Source organism: Clinocottus analis, unplaced genomic scaffold, assembly GCF_023055335.1.
Source record: "Clinocottus analis isolate CAN_PGR_092001 unplaced genomic scaffold, fCliAna1.0.p SCAF_9, whole genome shotgun sequence".
NCBI classification, from domain to species: Eukaryota; Metazoa; Chordata; class Actinopteri; order Perciformes; family Cottidae; genus Clinocottus; species Clinocottus analis.
Window position 1 is genome coordinate 6,797,334 of NW_027176251.1, and position 12,064 is coordinate 6,809,397.

The following is a 12,064-nucleotide window of genomic DNA, read 5'->3' on the forward strand; positions in this document are numbered from 1 at the left end:
GATAATTTGTATCCTCTCTGCTTAAGTAGTTTTATGTGTACTAAACTCAGGGTTGTAATGCAAGAGGCTCTACTATACATTTCAATATCTGCAGATTAAAAAGATGAATCTTCTGTTTGAATTTGTTTTGTTCATTCATCTGCTGACCTAACTTTTTATTTTGTAGCACCAGTTGAAAGCTAAATAACGCAGAATAAAAGTTAAGCATTTAAAACATTTTAATGACAATAATCCTTTTTGCACAAGTTGAGCATTAACAAATACTCAAGCCTTAATTCACTTTCCAGCATAAGGAGACCCAATGAGTGCACAAACTCCCTTATTTTACAAAACTCAGTGAAATCAAAACATAAAGCAAATGAAGACACCCAAAGACATTAGGCAAATAATTGATAGAGAAAATAAATAATTTATGACGACAAGCACCAAAGTTGTTCATTGAGAAGATGGGATATCACATATTTCTTATACAGGCACATTTAAAAAGGTGCTGTTTGTAGTTTGTAAAGAAAAAACATCACATTTAAAATGTTCTGTTTGTAGAATAATTTGTAAAGAAAAAACAACAACATCACATTTAAAATAAATTATCCCACATCAGGAGACAGGGAGTGTCTGATGCACAGTAAACTGAGAGAAGATACCTGTTTCCAGTTCACAGTTAACGACAAGTATGTACACAACAGCTTCCAGAGCAGCTACATTATTCAGTTAAAGTTATAATCAAAAGATGTTGGACAAAAACATCTGGTGCACCCTGGGTGGAATGATAAGCTGTATGTCAGAGAAACAAATTACTTTGTTAGTGCAAAGGTTAAAAATAAGAAGAAGAAGAAGAAAAAACTTAACAATCACGCAGCTGAATTACTGACCAGTAATTATATTAAGTCTTGTAAGTTAAGATGAAGGCAAACAGTAAGGCATCAACAGTCATCAGAAAACTCCATTCAAAAGATACATGTTCAAAATGAATGAGGTAAACAAGAATGAAACCACATTTATATACAAACAAACGCGCACACACACACACACGCGCACACACAATACTTTTATTGCTGCCTCATTGAGATGCCGGATCTTTCAGTTCTGTGAAAGCACCGATTCCAATGCTGTCTCTAGTTTTACTGGTGTGCAGAACATGGCTGCTCCGTCTATATCTTATTCCAAAAAAGGACAGAACTCGGAGATGATCAATGTCAGAGGGCGGGGCTGGGCACAGAAATGGGGGGATTTTGCCAGATGATCATGTGACTGCGTTCAGACCGCTGAGGTGTAGTTTGGGACAACTCAACGGATCCCTCATTTGCATCATCTCCTGAAAAAGCACATAGCTGTTAGGTACTACATAAACAAAGCACTGACTAAACAGTAGATGAATGCAATATACAGTGGGAAACGTTGATCCAATGCATCAAACAGTTTTTAAACAATAATGATATTCCTTTCAACTCACCAATTCGTAAATTGATGTAGCCCTCTCCTCCACTGAGGATAATCTGAGAGGTAGAGACATTGCTGGTGCCAGGGGAGACGATCAAACAACCTGTTGGGCAAGTACGTCATTTCAAGACAGATACTGCATGCAAGCGCACTATGAAGGATCTCTTTGAGTTAACATGTTGTTAAAATGTTTAGCTTGTTTGGTTTAAAACAATCGAATTCTCACCAGGTGCAGCAATGATGAACCTGACAGCTTGTCTGTGTCCATGGTAGCACAGCTGGGCTGATGAAATGGAGCAATATGGGATGGAAATTGCTTCTGATGCTGTAGTGCAGACGGTTATCGGTATAGGTGATGTTAGATAGTGCACAGAGATTGAAATACAAACAAACAATCTAAATTAAACTCACTTATGGATAGTGGGATGGAGAAAATGGCCCCTCCGCCTGTGCCCACCCACAGACGGCCAGAGATGACTGTTAGAGACGAGATCTGGAGAGGTGAGAGTGTCAAGAAGGCCGGGCCTACAGAGGGAGACAGAAGCATGTCAGCTGAGTTGCAGGAACGACTTTAAGCTCAAAGTTGTCTGGCAAAACAAAATGTTTAAATTTTTTTTATTCAGTTAAGGCAAAATCCAGTTTTTGCAGCCTTTTGATCATTATCCTCCTGGTTGTAACAATAACTGCTCTTTAAAAAAAACAAAAAAACTTTAGCAGTGAGTCTGATTATAAATTGCTGCAACACACCTAAAGAGGAATTTGCACGTACCGTTAAAGCTACAAAGATTGCCAAAATATATATAACTGCATGGCATATAAAGAAGAAATATTTACAAATATCCCAGGTTGAAATGTATTTCCTCAATATGAATATGAAGAATAGAAAAAAACAAAATGTTAAACTATGTACATGTCCAACAGTAAATATATAAATTTAAGCACCTAATGTTTTAGTGACCAAAACAGTGAAATCAACTTCCTGTAGCGGCCGTCCTGTGGACCAGTCAAACAGTCGAAGCATTGGGTCGAGTCGGCAGGATGTCCAAACACCACTTCCACCGGCACACAGGAAACGAACCTGCTGCTCACTGCGTTCAGAGACACAGAACGTTTGCTGTAACGGCAAATAAGAAATAATGAGGGTTGGGTTAAGAACAATGTGAACATGAGAACAAAGCAATATGGTACCTCCGTTGTTTCTTACCTCAAGCTTCTTGCTGGTAACGTCCACCACATGGACTTTGTTCCAATATCCCACCCACAAGCGGCCATCTTTTGCGAGGCAGCAGCGGATTGGCTGCAAAGGGTTTGATCCAAGAGGCATCACCGAGTGCGACTGTAGATTCCAGGCACCTGTCAAACACAGCACTCGTCGATTCATTATTCACACCACTGAATGCTAAAGGAAGAGATTGATCGATTAAGACAGTCATATTTTAGCATGAAGAGGAAATATAAAAATATTACCTGAACTGTGTGAGAAAAATGCTAAAGTCCCATCAGCTAAACCAGCTATGACTTGGTCCTGGGAATACCTGTCAGATCGAGTCAACAAAAAGCAGCTTCATTTCAAATATTTCTTAATAAAGACATGAACACACCTCAAAGACTTATTATGCTAATACTTAATGAACACAAATGTGTTAAAAAACTTAGAGCAGACAGAACTTACTGGAGCGAATGAACACCTTCTGTGAGAGAAATAGACTGCAGACAGCGCCTCCTGCCAGCAGAGGCTGCGTGGACCAGTATACTGTGAGACAGAGACAGTGGGAGAAAGAAGATGGGGGAAAACACAAAAGAGAGGGTTAGAGTGCTTTGATAACATCCATTTTGCTGAGAGTTGTATTTATTGAAGAGTGTTTATTCAGCACACACTACCTTCCTTCCTGAGTTCCGATCCACACAGTTCCTGCAGTGTCACCTGACATAACACCAAAAAAGGACAGGAAGTGAGCAGTTATCAGCTTAGGGATATTACAAGTACAGAATACATTGGATAAGTGTGTCTACAGGCAGCTGCTGCCACCCATTGTACTGGCACTGACCTATAGGAGGCACAGCACAGATGCAGAGAGCAGGAGCTGTGGGGGGGAGGCAGAACTGATCCAGTACTGTGTTGGACCGTGCTGGATCAATCACAGTGATATCACTGCAGGAGGCAGGGCCAGAAACTACCCACACAGAACACTGGCAGAGTAGGACGGATATGGAGTTTGGAAAGATGAGTGTTGATGGATTTGTTCATAGGGATTAGCGTATGACTGCAGTTGTTATTTAACCAGGATAATGACAGACTTACTGTGGCCTCTCCTGAGATCTCGGGTGTGACTGCAACCGCACAGTTCAGCTGAAGAGAAAAATAAGTGAGGGCCCACATTTAAATGCACCAGAGGTTTAATGTAAAGGCTTTTAGGTTCTTGATTTAGAGAGATTAGCAGTGAAAGGGTCTACCTTGGCTGTGGAGTCCCTTTGATCCAGCAGTCTGAGTTGCATTAGAACAGGTACGTCCTTTGGCTCTGGCACAGGTTCATGGGATTCCTACGATGATGACAGTTAACCACAATTAGGATTGTGGAAATGTACAGATCGGGGTATGTTAAACGCTTTGTATTCTGTATTCATTGGCTGAGTTAAAATAAATACTGTCTGGTAACAGAAATGCAGAATGCAGGCTAAAAAAAGCCTGAGGAGCTAAAGCCCATTTTAAAATGATGTACTCTTTCACGTACTCTCTTAAGATTGATGTATTTCCGTGGACCCATGTGTGTGTGTGTGTGTTTCTACCTGTGTGTTTGCCAGTGGTGTGCTCCAGCCGTGTATCTGCCGTTTTCCAAGTGATCCCCAGATGTGGGTGCGGATTTCTCTGTAGAGTTCTCGCCTCCTGACACGAGGAGAGATAGCACCAGGAGAAGCAGATCTAGAGAGAATGCTTCTGCTGTTAATCCGTTGAGCCGTTCATAATGATTTAATTTTTTGGCAAATAATGATGTAAATGGAACTGCATATGACTGTTTTCTGGTCAAGAGTGCCATGACCAGAAACATGAGCTTACTCAGCATGAGTTTGACTGATAGACGGTAGTTGTGGAGGACCCATAGGAGAGCGAGTGGGTGATGGAGAAGTTGACATGGCAAATGCAGAAGCAGAAGGTGGGATTAGAGGTACCTTGGTCATGCCAAACAAGCGGTTGAACCTTAAAAGTAAGGAAAAAAAGAAGAAAAATTAGCAATATTTTATAAAGACTAAACTAGATACACATATATAGCACTTGTTTATTTTAGTACACTATGTGTACCTTTACAGACAGACAGATTCAGTATGAATCCAAAAACAGCATATGTTGCTCAGCTGACAGTTTACCTATTCAAGCACTCATAATGCTTCGGATTTTTTACAGCAATTTTAAGGAGCTTTTGTGTAACTCAAAAATTCCACCGTCTATATATTCAGATTAACCCTGAGCTACATTCCCGCTGCTTTTGTAATTTATATTTTACTGTGAATATTGACTACATGTTGCTTTGTTAACAGAGGGCAATCTGGCAAAAAAAATCACATCTTGGCATTACCCAATTGTTATTTAGTTTTTGAAATATTGGTAATTGTGTTTATTGGTTTTATTCAAGGAAGTTTCACTGCATGTTTTATCCTCTGACACACAGTAGTACAGGCATGTTACTTAGCAGTTCTCTAGCCAACTTGAAAGTGTTATGAGGGTATAAACTTCACTTCAAACAGGAGGATGGATGTACAGTATAATGTCAAATCGCTACAAAAAGACTTACTTTCCCCAAACACTGGACCTTTTGTCTTCTGTTAACCTCTCATCCTTTGTTGCTCTAAAAAAAGAAATCAAGTTGGAGATTAAGAACCCAGAACACAACTGTTCTTGTTTTAAACTAATTGTTTCATTGGAACTGACATCAACTTTACAAAAACATATCTACAGTTATGTTGAGTCAGTAGCATAGTTACCTGAGTGTCTGACTACGTCTTACAGCTTCCTGCAGCTCCATCAGACGCTGCTTGTATTGGTTCTTCTCCATGACCACACGGGCCATTTCAGAACGAGAGAAGTTGCGCATGGCTGTGGGTAGAGAGGCCTGAATAGAAAGATATTTGGTATTTAATGGAGTGTATGAATCAGTTTCATTCATCATGAGCTCACTTTGCAGCTATGATGTAATTGCTGAGTGATACAGTAGATTTGAAAATGACTTACATCAGGATCCTCAGACTGGCACTCTTCCAGTTCTTTCCGAAGTCTAGGAATAGTGGCCATAAAGCACAGAGTTATTATAACAGCAATTATAGTATTATAAAATATGATGTAACATTTCTAACAAAAGAATGAAAAGACAACGAGCTTTTCTACACCTCTTAGTTTCCTCCTCCTTCTCCTTCATCCGCCCCTCTAACCGTGAGACGGTTCCTTGAAGAGAGGTCACCTCCAGTTGAAGAGCTGAACGGTCATCAGTGAGCTCTACGACCCGAGATATCAACGCCTTACGGGCAGCGTCTACTGACTCACTGAAATAATTAAAACAAAACGCATTGAAAGATTAGCCATTTAAGATAATGAAGACAATCACTTTGGGAAAAAAAGAGAAAACCTTTTCTGCTCTTATTCATCACCCTGAAGAAAGAAACCCCAATGTCTGGAAAGTCCCCTGCACACTGGACCAGTAACAACAAGGTACGATACAGTAAATATAGGACTTACAGTGTGACTTTCAGTTCCTCATACTGAGAAAGAATCTCCTCAAACTGGTCTGCACTGCCTGTACAGAAAAAAGCAAAATGGAAATATTGGCGATAATAACTGGTGTGAAATAGTAAAAAAAAAAAGAGGAATTAATGCTTTATAAAACTTAAGGCAAAATCACTTTTTCACTGAACTGTACTTGCAGTTGTCGTTAGTAGGATATAAATAGTTTCTCACAATTGGCAGATTAAGAAAAAAACTTCAGTCACCTCCGATATCTGTGATTACTTACTCGGTGCTTCAATGCTTATTATAAAAAACATTACAGTGTGTTTATGCAAAATGATAACTGTGAAATTACTGGTCAGTTTATTGTTTCGTTAAGATAAAGCAGAAGCACATCAATCATGTGCTTCTCCTTTAAATCCCTTTTAATTTGTGAATTTACCTCTGACGCTGGCCCCTCGGTCTACACTCTCCACGTAATCCAGACTCAGGTCTGACAGCTCAGAGAACACAGAGTCATTGTTGCGCAGCTTGTACTCAATATGATCATCTTCCTCCACCTCCTCAACCTTTTCCTGCCTCTCTGCTCCTTGCACCTCTTCCACTTTGCACTCCCTCTTCTCCACCTCCCTTATCTCGTCCTCCATGCTGATCTCCGACTCAACTCCCGGTGGATTTTTGGTGTTCGATCTAACTGGGGTGCTGATGGAGAAACAATGGAAAGAGTAAGACGTGAAACACTGCGTGAATCTTTAATTTGCTCTGTGTGAACATGAGCTCAAGTGAACAAGTAGGGTTTAGTTAATGGTTAATTTGACTGAAATCTGCAATTCACAAGTTTATGGTTTCATACCGTACAATTCCACTGCCATGAAATTGCTTCAGCTCAGGAGTAGAGCTTATGATGTCATTGATAAATCTATCTGCGGTGGGCTTCATTGCAATGGCCATTGCCTTTTCTTTCTTGGCCACTAGATCTTCCAAACAGGGAGGACCAGATTGTGAATGTGGTCTTTTTATCATCTGCAACAAAAGAGGAAAAGAAAGCGACTTCTCTGCCAAATTCTTGTCCGAAAATAAATTCAAAATGTAGTTTTATGCGTAGAATCAAAATATGTTTACCTTTTCATGCTCACTGAATTCTGACAAGATTTGGTTGGATGGAAATTCATTATTCTTGAGACCCACATGGTTCCTAAACACAACATGCAGTGTGACATAGTAAAGAAAAGTCAATTGAATGAACTTCAATGTATTTTGCACCAATTTAATGCAGAACTGTTGCCATTACTAAATTATAGCCTGTGATCTTTGATTAATACCCAGCAAGAACAGGCATATCAGTTTGGTTTTAGTTGTTTTTTTTTCAGGATTAATGTTCGAAGATAGCTTTCTTGCTAAACCCTTTCCACAAAAGTCTCATTTAATAATAATAAAACATGATAAATGTACTAGTATTTTCACAAGTGTGACTAAAAATGTACATTTGCAAAATGGTCTCAAGCTGCCTTCTTATAGCCTTTCTTTGTGAAACACGTTCTACGGTAAAAACAATGCCTTTAAATACAACCTTAAAGGAGAATCTCTCTCAGAATCTTTTCTCTTTTCCAAGAGTTCCCGATATGTGTAAGCCAGCTAAAAGAGAAAAGATCAGTGATATGTAGGAAATGCAGTAATGACCAAAAGTCTTCAAACTATTTTTAAATTGTGTTTAAGAAGTCACTGTGTGGTGACACAAGAGACTAAACAGCAGTATCTGACCTTGTTGTGAGTTTGCCTCAGCGTGCTCAGTTCTCTACTCAGATTTGCCTTCTGGTCCTCCAAGGCCATCACTGCAAAAAAAGAAAGTCAGATACTGCTTTCGAATGACTGAAAATGTTACAGAGGCTGTAGCTCTTCATTAGCCAGATTTAAAATGTATCTAGTCATGTCATGCACAAGAAATAACACACTGTTAATATTCAAATACTCACAGTGATCAGCCTGCTCCCTTGCTTTCTTCTCCAGCTCTTTCCCCCGCTGCTCTCTCTCCTTTTCCCTCACCCTCATGGCTCTCCTTTCTTGTTCAGTTTGGTCATCCAGCTCCAGATACCTCTGAAGAAAACAAAATGATTTAGCAGCTTTGAGCACAGACAACAGTGGACGTTCACCACTTTTAAAAACACTTAACCTAAAACCTTGTATAACCCACACTACATCAACGCTTTCATCAATCCGCACCTCTTGACTTTCTTTCCTGAGTGCTTTCTCTGCTTGGTATCTGTCCAGCAGCGCTTCCCGCTCAGCTTTCTCTCTCTCCGCCTCCTCCTCCCGGTCTCTCAGCTGGGCTTTGCAGCTGGCCAGCCCCTCCAGGACCCACACAAAGATGGGCACCAGCGACTCCACCACACCTTCACCATGGTTCTCAATAACTCTCTGTGAAGGGGCAAAGCAGCAGAGTGGGAAACCATTCAGAAAAAACATGGCATGTTTAAAAAAAAAAAAAAAAAAAGGTTTAGAAGTGACATGTAAAGGAGCTGCTTTACCTGTAGCTCTGAATACAGTTTTCCTGCCTCTTCACTCACAATGTTAGGGTCCAGCTCCACCTCCCCTGTCCCACAAATCACTCTCTCACTGTACTCCATCAGCCAATTATCTTTATTTGCCGTATTAACTGTCAAAATGTTTTTCTCAACTCTACACAGAAGGTAAATTGTTTTACCCCTCTTGAAAGCCAATTCTGTTGCTCTTCTGACTACAGTTCCTCACCACCTACTGCAAATAGATCATCTGGCTTTGTAACAGGTCTGCTAACACCAGCACCACCCATCCTTCACAACTTTACGTTTCATTCATCATTGACAAGGGCAACATGATCTTAGACTGCATTAAACTAGTCGTCCCTGTGCTGTAAAGTTTATCTGATGTCACAGGGCGTTTTAGAATCCATCCTGGGAAAGAAAAGAAGAACATAAAATTATAATGATCATTAATCTCTTCTACATTGCAGCAAAGTATGATTATAAAGGGTCATTCGACTGTTTTGTGCAATATGCAAGCTTAGGCATGCATTTTTTCCTTTTCCCCCCACTAATTACCATCAGCTTATAAATAGTTCAACATGGCCATGAGCTTTTCTGCTATTATAATCTGTAACTAATGTAGTTTGTTTAACAGCATTTGCTTAGTAAGGATGAAATGAAAATTTAAATGGTTGGTTTTACACTAAAAAGACATCCATTTAAGATCAGTAACTTTTTAGTGTTTAGGATTGCACACACACTTCCATGTCAACATGAATTTATCTTTAAAGTCACCATTTTCAAAGGCAAACACAATGCAGTTGTTTATATTTCTATGGCAATGCATGGAAATATAATTTCAAGCGAAAAATGCACATTCCCTAGTTTCAACTTCCCAGATGGGAATATTACCTACTTTATTTTATCTTGTGTAATTCTAAACTGGAAATATTTTGAACTGTTATTTTTGCCAGTTATCAAAAAGGTGAACAATTCTGACCCTCACTTTCAGGACATTGTGATGGATATTGTTTTGCTATTATTACTTTCCTGACAGCTTACAGGAGCTGGCAACTTGCTAAATCTATATATAGTCCATAAATGTTCTTACAATATATTTTGGGTTTAGAGACACACCACCAAAGACCCTTTGGCCTTTACTCGAGTTAAAGAATAAAGGCAGCATGCATTTTTCTGTTAATATCAACGCATCTCTCAGAAGGATTTCATGTACAGCACAAACCAAACGACAGTGGTTTTACTTGTTTAAGGGAAATAACATTTCCCATAAAAGTTCAGCGTCAGTTTGCATGTAACCCCACTAACAGCCTCCAACCCGCGACAACACGTTCAATGTGTCGATGCGAAGCCTTCACGGTAAGCTAAGACAAAAACAGACCTTTTAAAATGAAACACATGAACTGACATACTGTATGAATAATTAACGTGACTGACAGTGGACACCTTGGCAGCTCTTTGGCAGCAAGCTTACAGAGTTGTAACTTGACCAAAGAACAAGCCGAGTCGTCGCGCTGCTCGGCTGCCGCTTCCCACACTCACCTTTACGACCGCGTCCTCTGTGGCTTTCATTTCACAGCCCCAAAAATACTGAAAATCCAGCTGTTTCTTTTTTTTTCTTCTTCGGGCACGATATCAATTACACCTAAACCAGTTTAAAAAGGGGTTGTTGTTTGAGTCTGACGCGGAGCCACGGGTCCCCGCTGCGGCCTATCAGGGCGCTGCGCTGGTCGGCGGTAACCAGTAGTCGGGGAGAAGAGGCGGGATGTGGGCAGTTTTGTTTTCTGAAGTAGAAAAAAAAGTTTCCTGAAACTTGAACGATGACACGTGACCACGCGGGTTTGCAGCGGGCTGTCAGGTGACCGGAGTCATGCAATCCAAGTCGGGTACCTGTTGAAATACTTCACATACCTGGGAAGTAACTCGTCTATTATCCCGTGGTGCTCCAAGTGATAAGAACAGTATCAGAAAGTCAACAAGGATTGTGAAACGCTGCTTTTATAGGTAAAGGGATTCAGTTGTAATGTTAGGTGTAATGTTACTTTCAAGACAAGGAGGCAATTGAGCTCGTTTAATAGCGGCATCTTTACAAAACCCTCTGTCATCATTACATAGAAAATGTCCTGTAAAATATTCCCTATGAAAACAGCTTGGACAAAGGAAGTTACTATATGTCCTACAGTGAGTGACAGGAGACACCAACATGTCGGCCTACTGTAAATCATAGAGTCATGAAGTTCGTTTTAAGTCCAGCAGATGGAGGTAACATGTTTCCCACCTCTTGGTCCTCTCCTTCTTTCTTCATTCTTTTGTTTTTTTGTTGATGTTGTTGCTTTCTGTTATGTTGTCTTTATACATCCATGGTTGTCATGCACTTAGTGGCCATTTAAGATAAGACCCTCTGTGCATTGCATTCATTACAGAGCATATAATAATAGTACATCTTCCACATCCACCATTTATATTCATATTAAAGGGGCAGTTTGCTCCCAAATACGTCGGCCTTCGTATACACAGTCTACTTTTATAAAGTATAAAAAATGAAGAAAGCAAACAAACAATGTAAGTCAAACAATGTCAGATTTAGCGTCAACAGAAGTACAAAATGCTGGTGGCAACTGCTGGAGAGCCAGCTGGTTTAAATCGATCAAATAACAGGATTTCTTACAGCTGTCTTATTTAAAACATAACTTGTTATCTTTTTGATCTTTAACTCAGCACTGCTGACTGGCAGTATCACTGCTCCTCCATCACACAAATACACTCAAAATATATATAGTAATAGCATAAATGTGTAATATAATTATTTATATAATACAGTATAATATTTTTTGTATTTCGTAATATTCTCACACATACACAAAAATACATTTTATATGTAGTCCATTTATACATGACATTTTATATGATGCAGACATTTCACACAAGTCTTTTATCCTCTGTCAATAGTCCTTCTTTACACTGTGACTTTTTTAATTACCCTCCCACTCTCTACGAGCACTTCTTTTCCGTCCTCTCTCTGCTCTCTGTACATCTCTCTCTTCTTCTTTGTCAGAAGGTAAAATGCCACCACACTTCCCACAACCACAAAGCTGATGGTCAGAATCACAAACCCCAGTCCCAGTAAGTGAGAGGTTCCTCCTTTAGCCCGGTTCAGTTGGTCCCACAGACCCACAGCGATGCAGCTGAAGCCGATGAGCGTTCCCCAAAAACCAAAGGCCAGCATACAGGATGCACAAGACAGCTCAACACCCCCGGTCACCACGGTGATGCCCGCCACTGAAACGACCCCTCCTGGTAAGGTCACGGTCTCAGATTTAGGGTCGTAGGTGACAGTAGTGACATCTGCTAGAGTCGAAGCATCAAGTGTATTCATCTTGGTAGTTGTCAT

The 12,064-nt window shown here is 40.1% G+C and overlaps 2 protein-coding genes across 4 annotated transcripts; both read right to left on the reverse strand.

The window, feature by feature from the left end:
* Positions 1-1,029: 1,029 nt before the first annotated feature.
* si:dkey-17m8.1 (C-Jun-amino-terminal kinase-interacting protein 4) lies at positions 1,030-10,630 on the reverse strand. 3 transcript variants are annotated; one of them, XM_068570716.1, is made up of 28 exons: positions 10,585-10,630; positions 8,680-9,084; positions 8,375-8,569; positions 8,128-8,248; positions 7,916-7,986; positions 7,725-7,789; positions 7,277-7,349; positions 7,008-7,177; positions 6,597-6,856; positions 6,167-6,224; positions 5,821-5,973; positions 5,666-5,708; positions 5,419-5,546; positions 5,229-5,282; positions 4,496-4,636; positions 4,228-4,360; positions 3,895-3,981; positions 3,743-3,790; positions 3,489-3,630; positions 3,322-3,364; positions 3,113-3,193; positions 2,908-2,975; positions 2,645-2,793; positions 2,383-2,554; positions 1,852-1,965; positions 1,667-1,765; positions 1,454-1,543; positions 1,030-1,315 (listed from the first exon to the last, which is right to left on the reverse strand). In XM_068570716.1, exons 2-28 carry the CDS (start codon positions 8,776-8,778, stop codon positions 1,197-1,199), a joined length of 2,976 nt encoding a protein of 991 aa, XP_068426817.1. In that variant the 5' UTR covers positions 8,779-9,084; positions 10,585-10,630; the 3' UTR covers positions 1,030-1,196. The 3 variants fall into 3 exon arrangements, with proteins under 3 accessions (XP_068426817.1, XP_068426816.1, XP_068426818.1); XM_068570715.1 differs by lacking the exon at positions 10,585-10,630 and adding an exon at positions 10,216-10,469; XM_068570717.1 differs by lacking the exon at positions 10,585-10,630 and adding an exon at positions 10,216-10,457 and having other exon boundaries at positions 4,228-4,324.
* Positions 10,631-11,629: 999 nt separating this feature from the next.
* On the reverse strand, positions 11,630-12,064 carry LOC137781147 (uncharacterized). The gene has a single exon (XM_068569729.1). The coding sequence runs from the start codon at positions 12,062-12,064 to the stop codon at positions 11,630-11,632; it is 435 nt and encodes a 144-aa protein (XP_068425830.1).

Excerpts from the sequence above, each read along its gene's own strand:
- si:dkey-17m8.1 (XM_068570716.1), bottom strand. The coding sequence starts at position 8,778 with ATGGAGTACAGTGAGAGAGTGATTTGTGGGACAGGGGAGGTGGAGCTG. Across the intron at positions 7,790-7,915 it reads TGAGGCAAACTCACAACAAG|CTGGCTTACACATATCGGGA; the intron begins GTCAGATACTGC and ends TTTCTCTTTTAG. Across the intron at positions 3,365-3,488 it reads CTGTGCTGTGCCTCCTATAG|GTGACACTGCAGGAACTGTG; the intron begins GTCAGTGCCAGT and ends GTGTTATGTCAG.
- LOC137781147 (XM_068569729.1), bottom strand. The coding sequence starts at position 12,064 with ATGACAACTACCAAGATGAATACACTTGATGCTTCGACTCTAGCAGAT.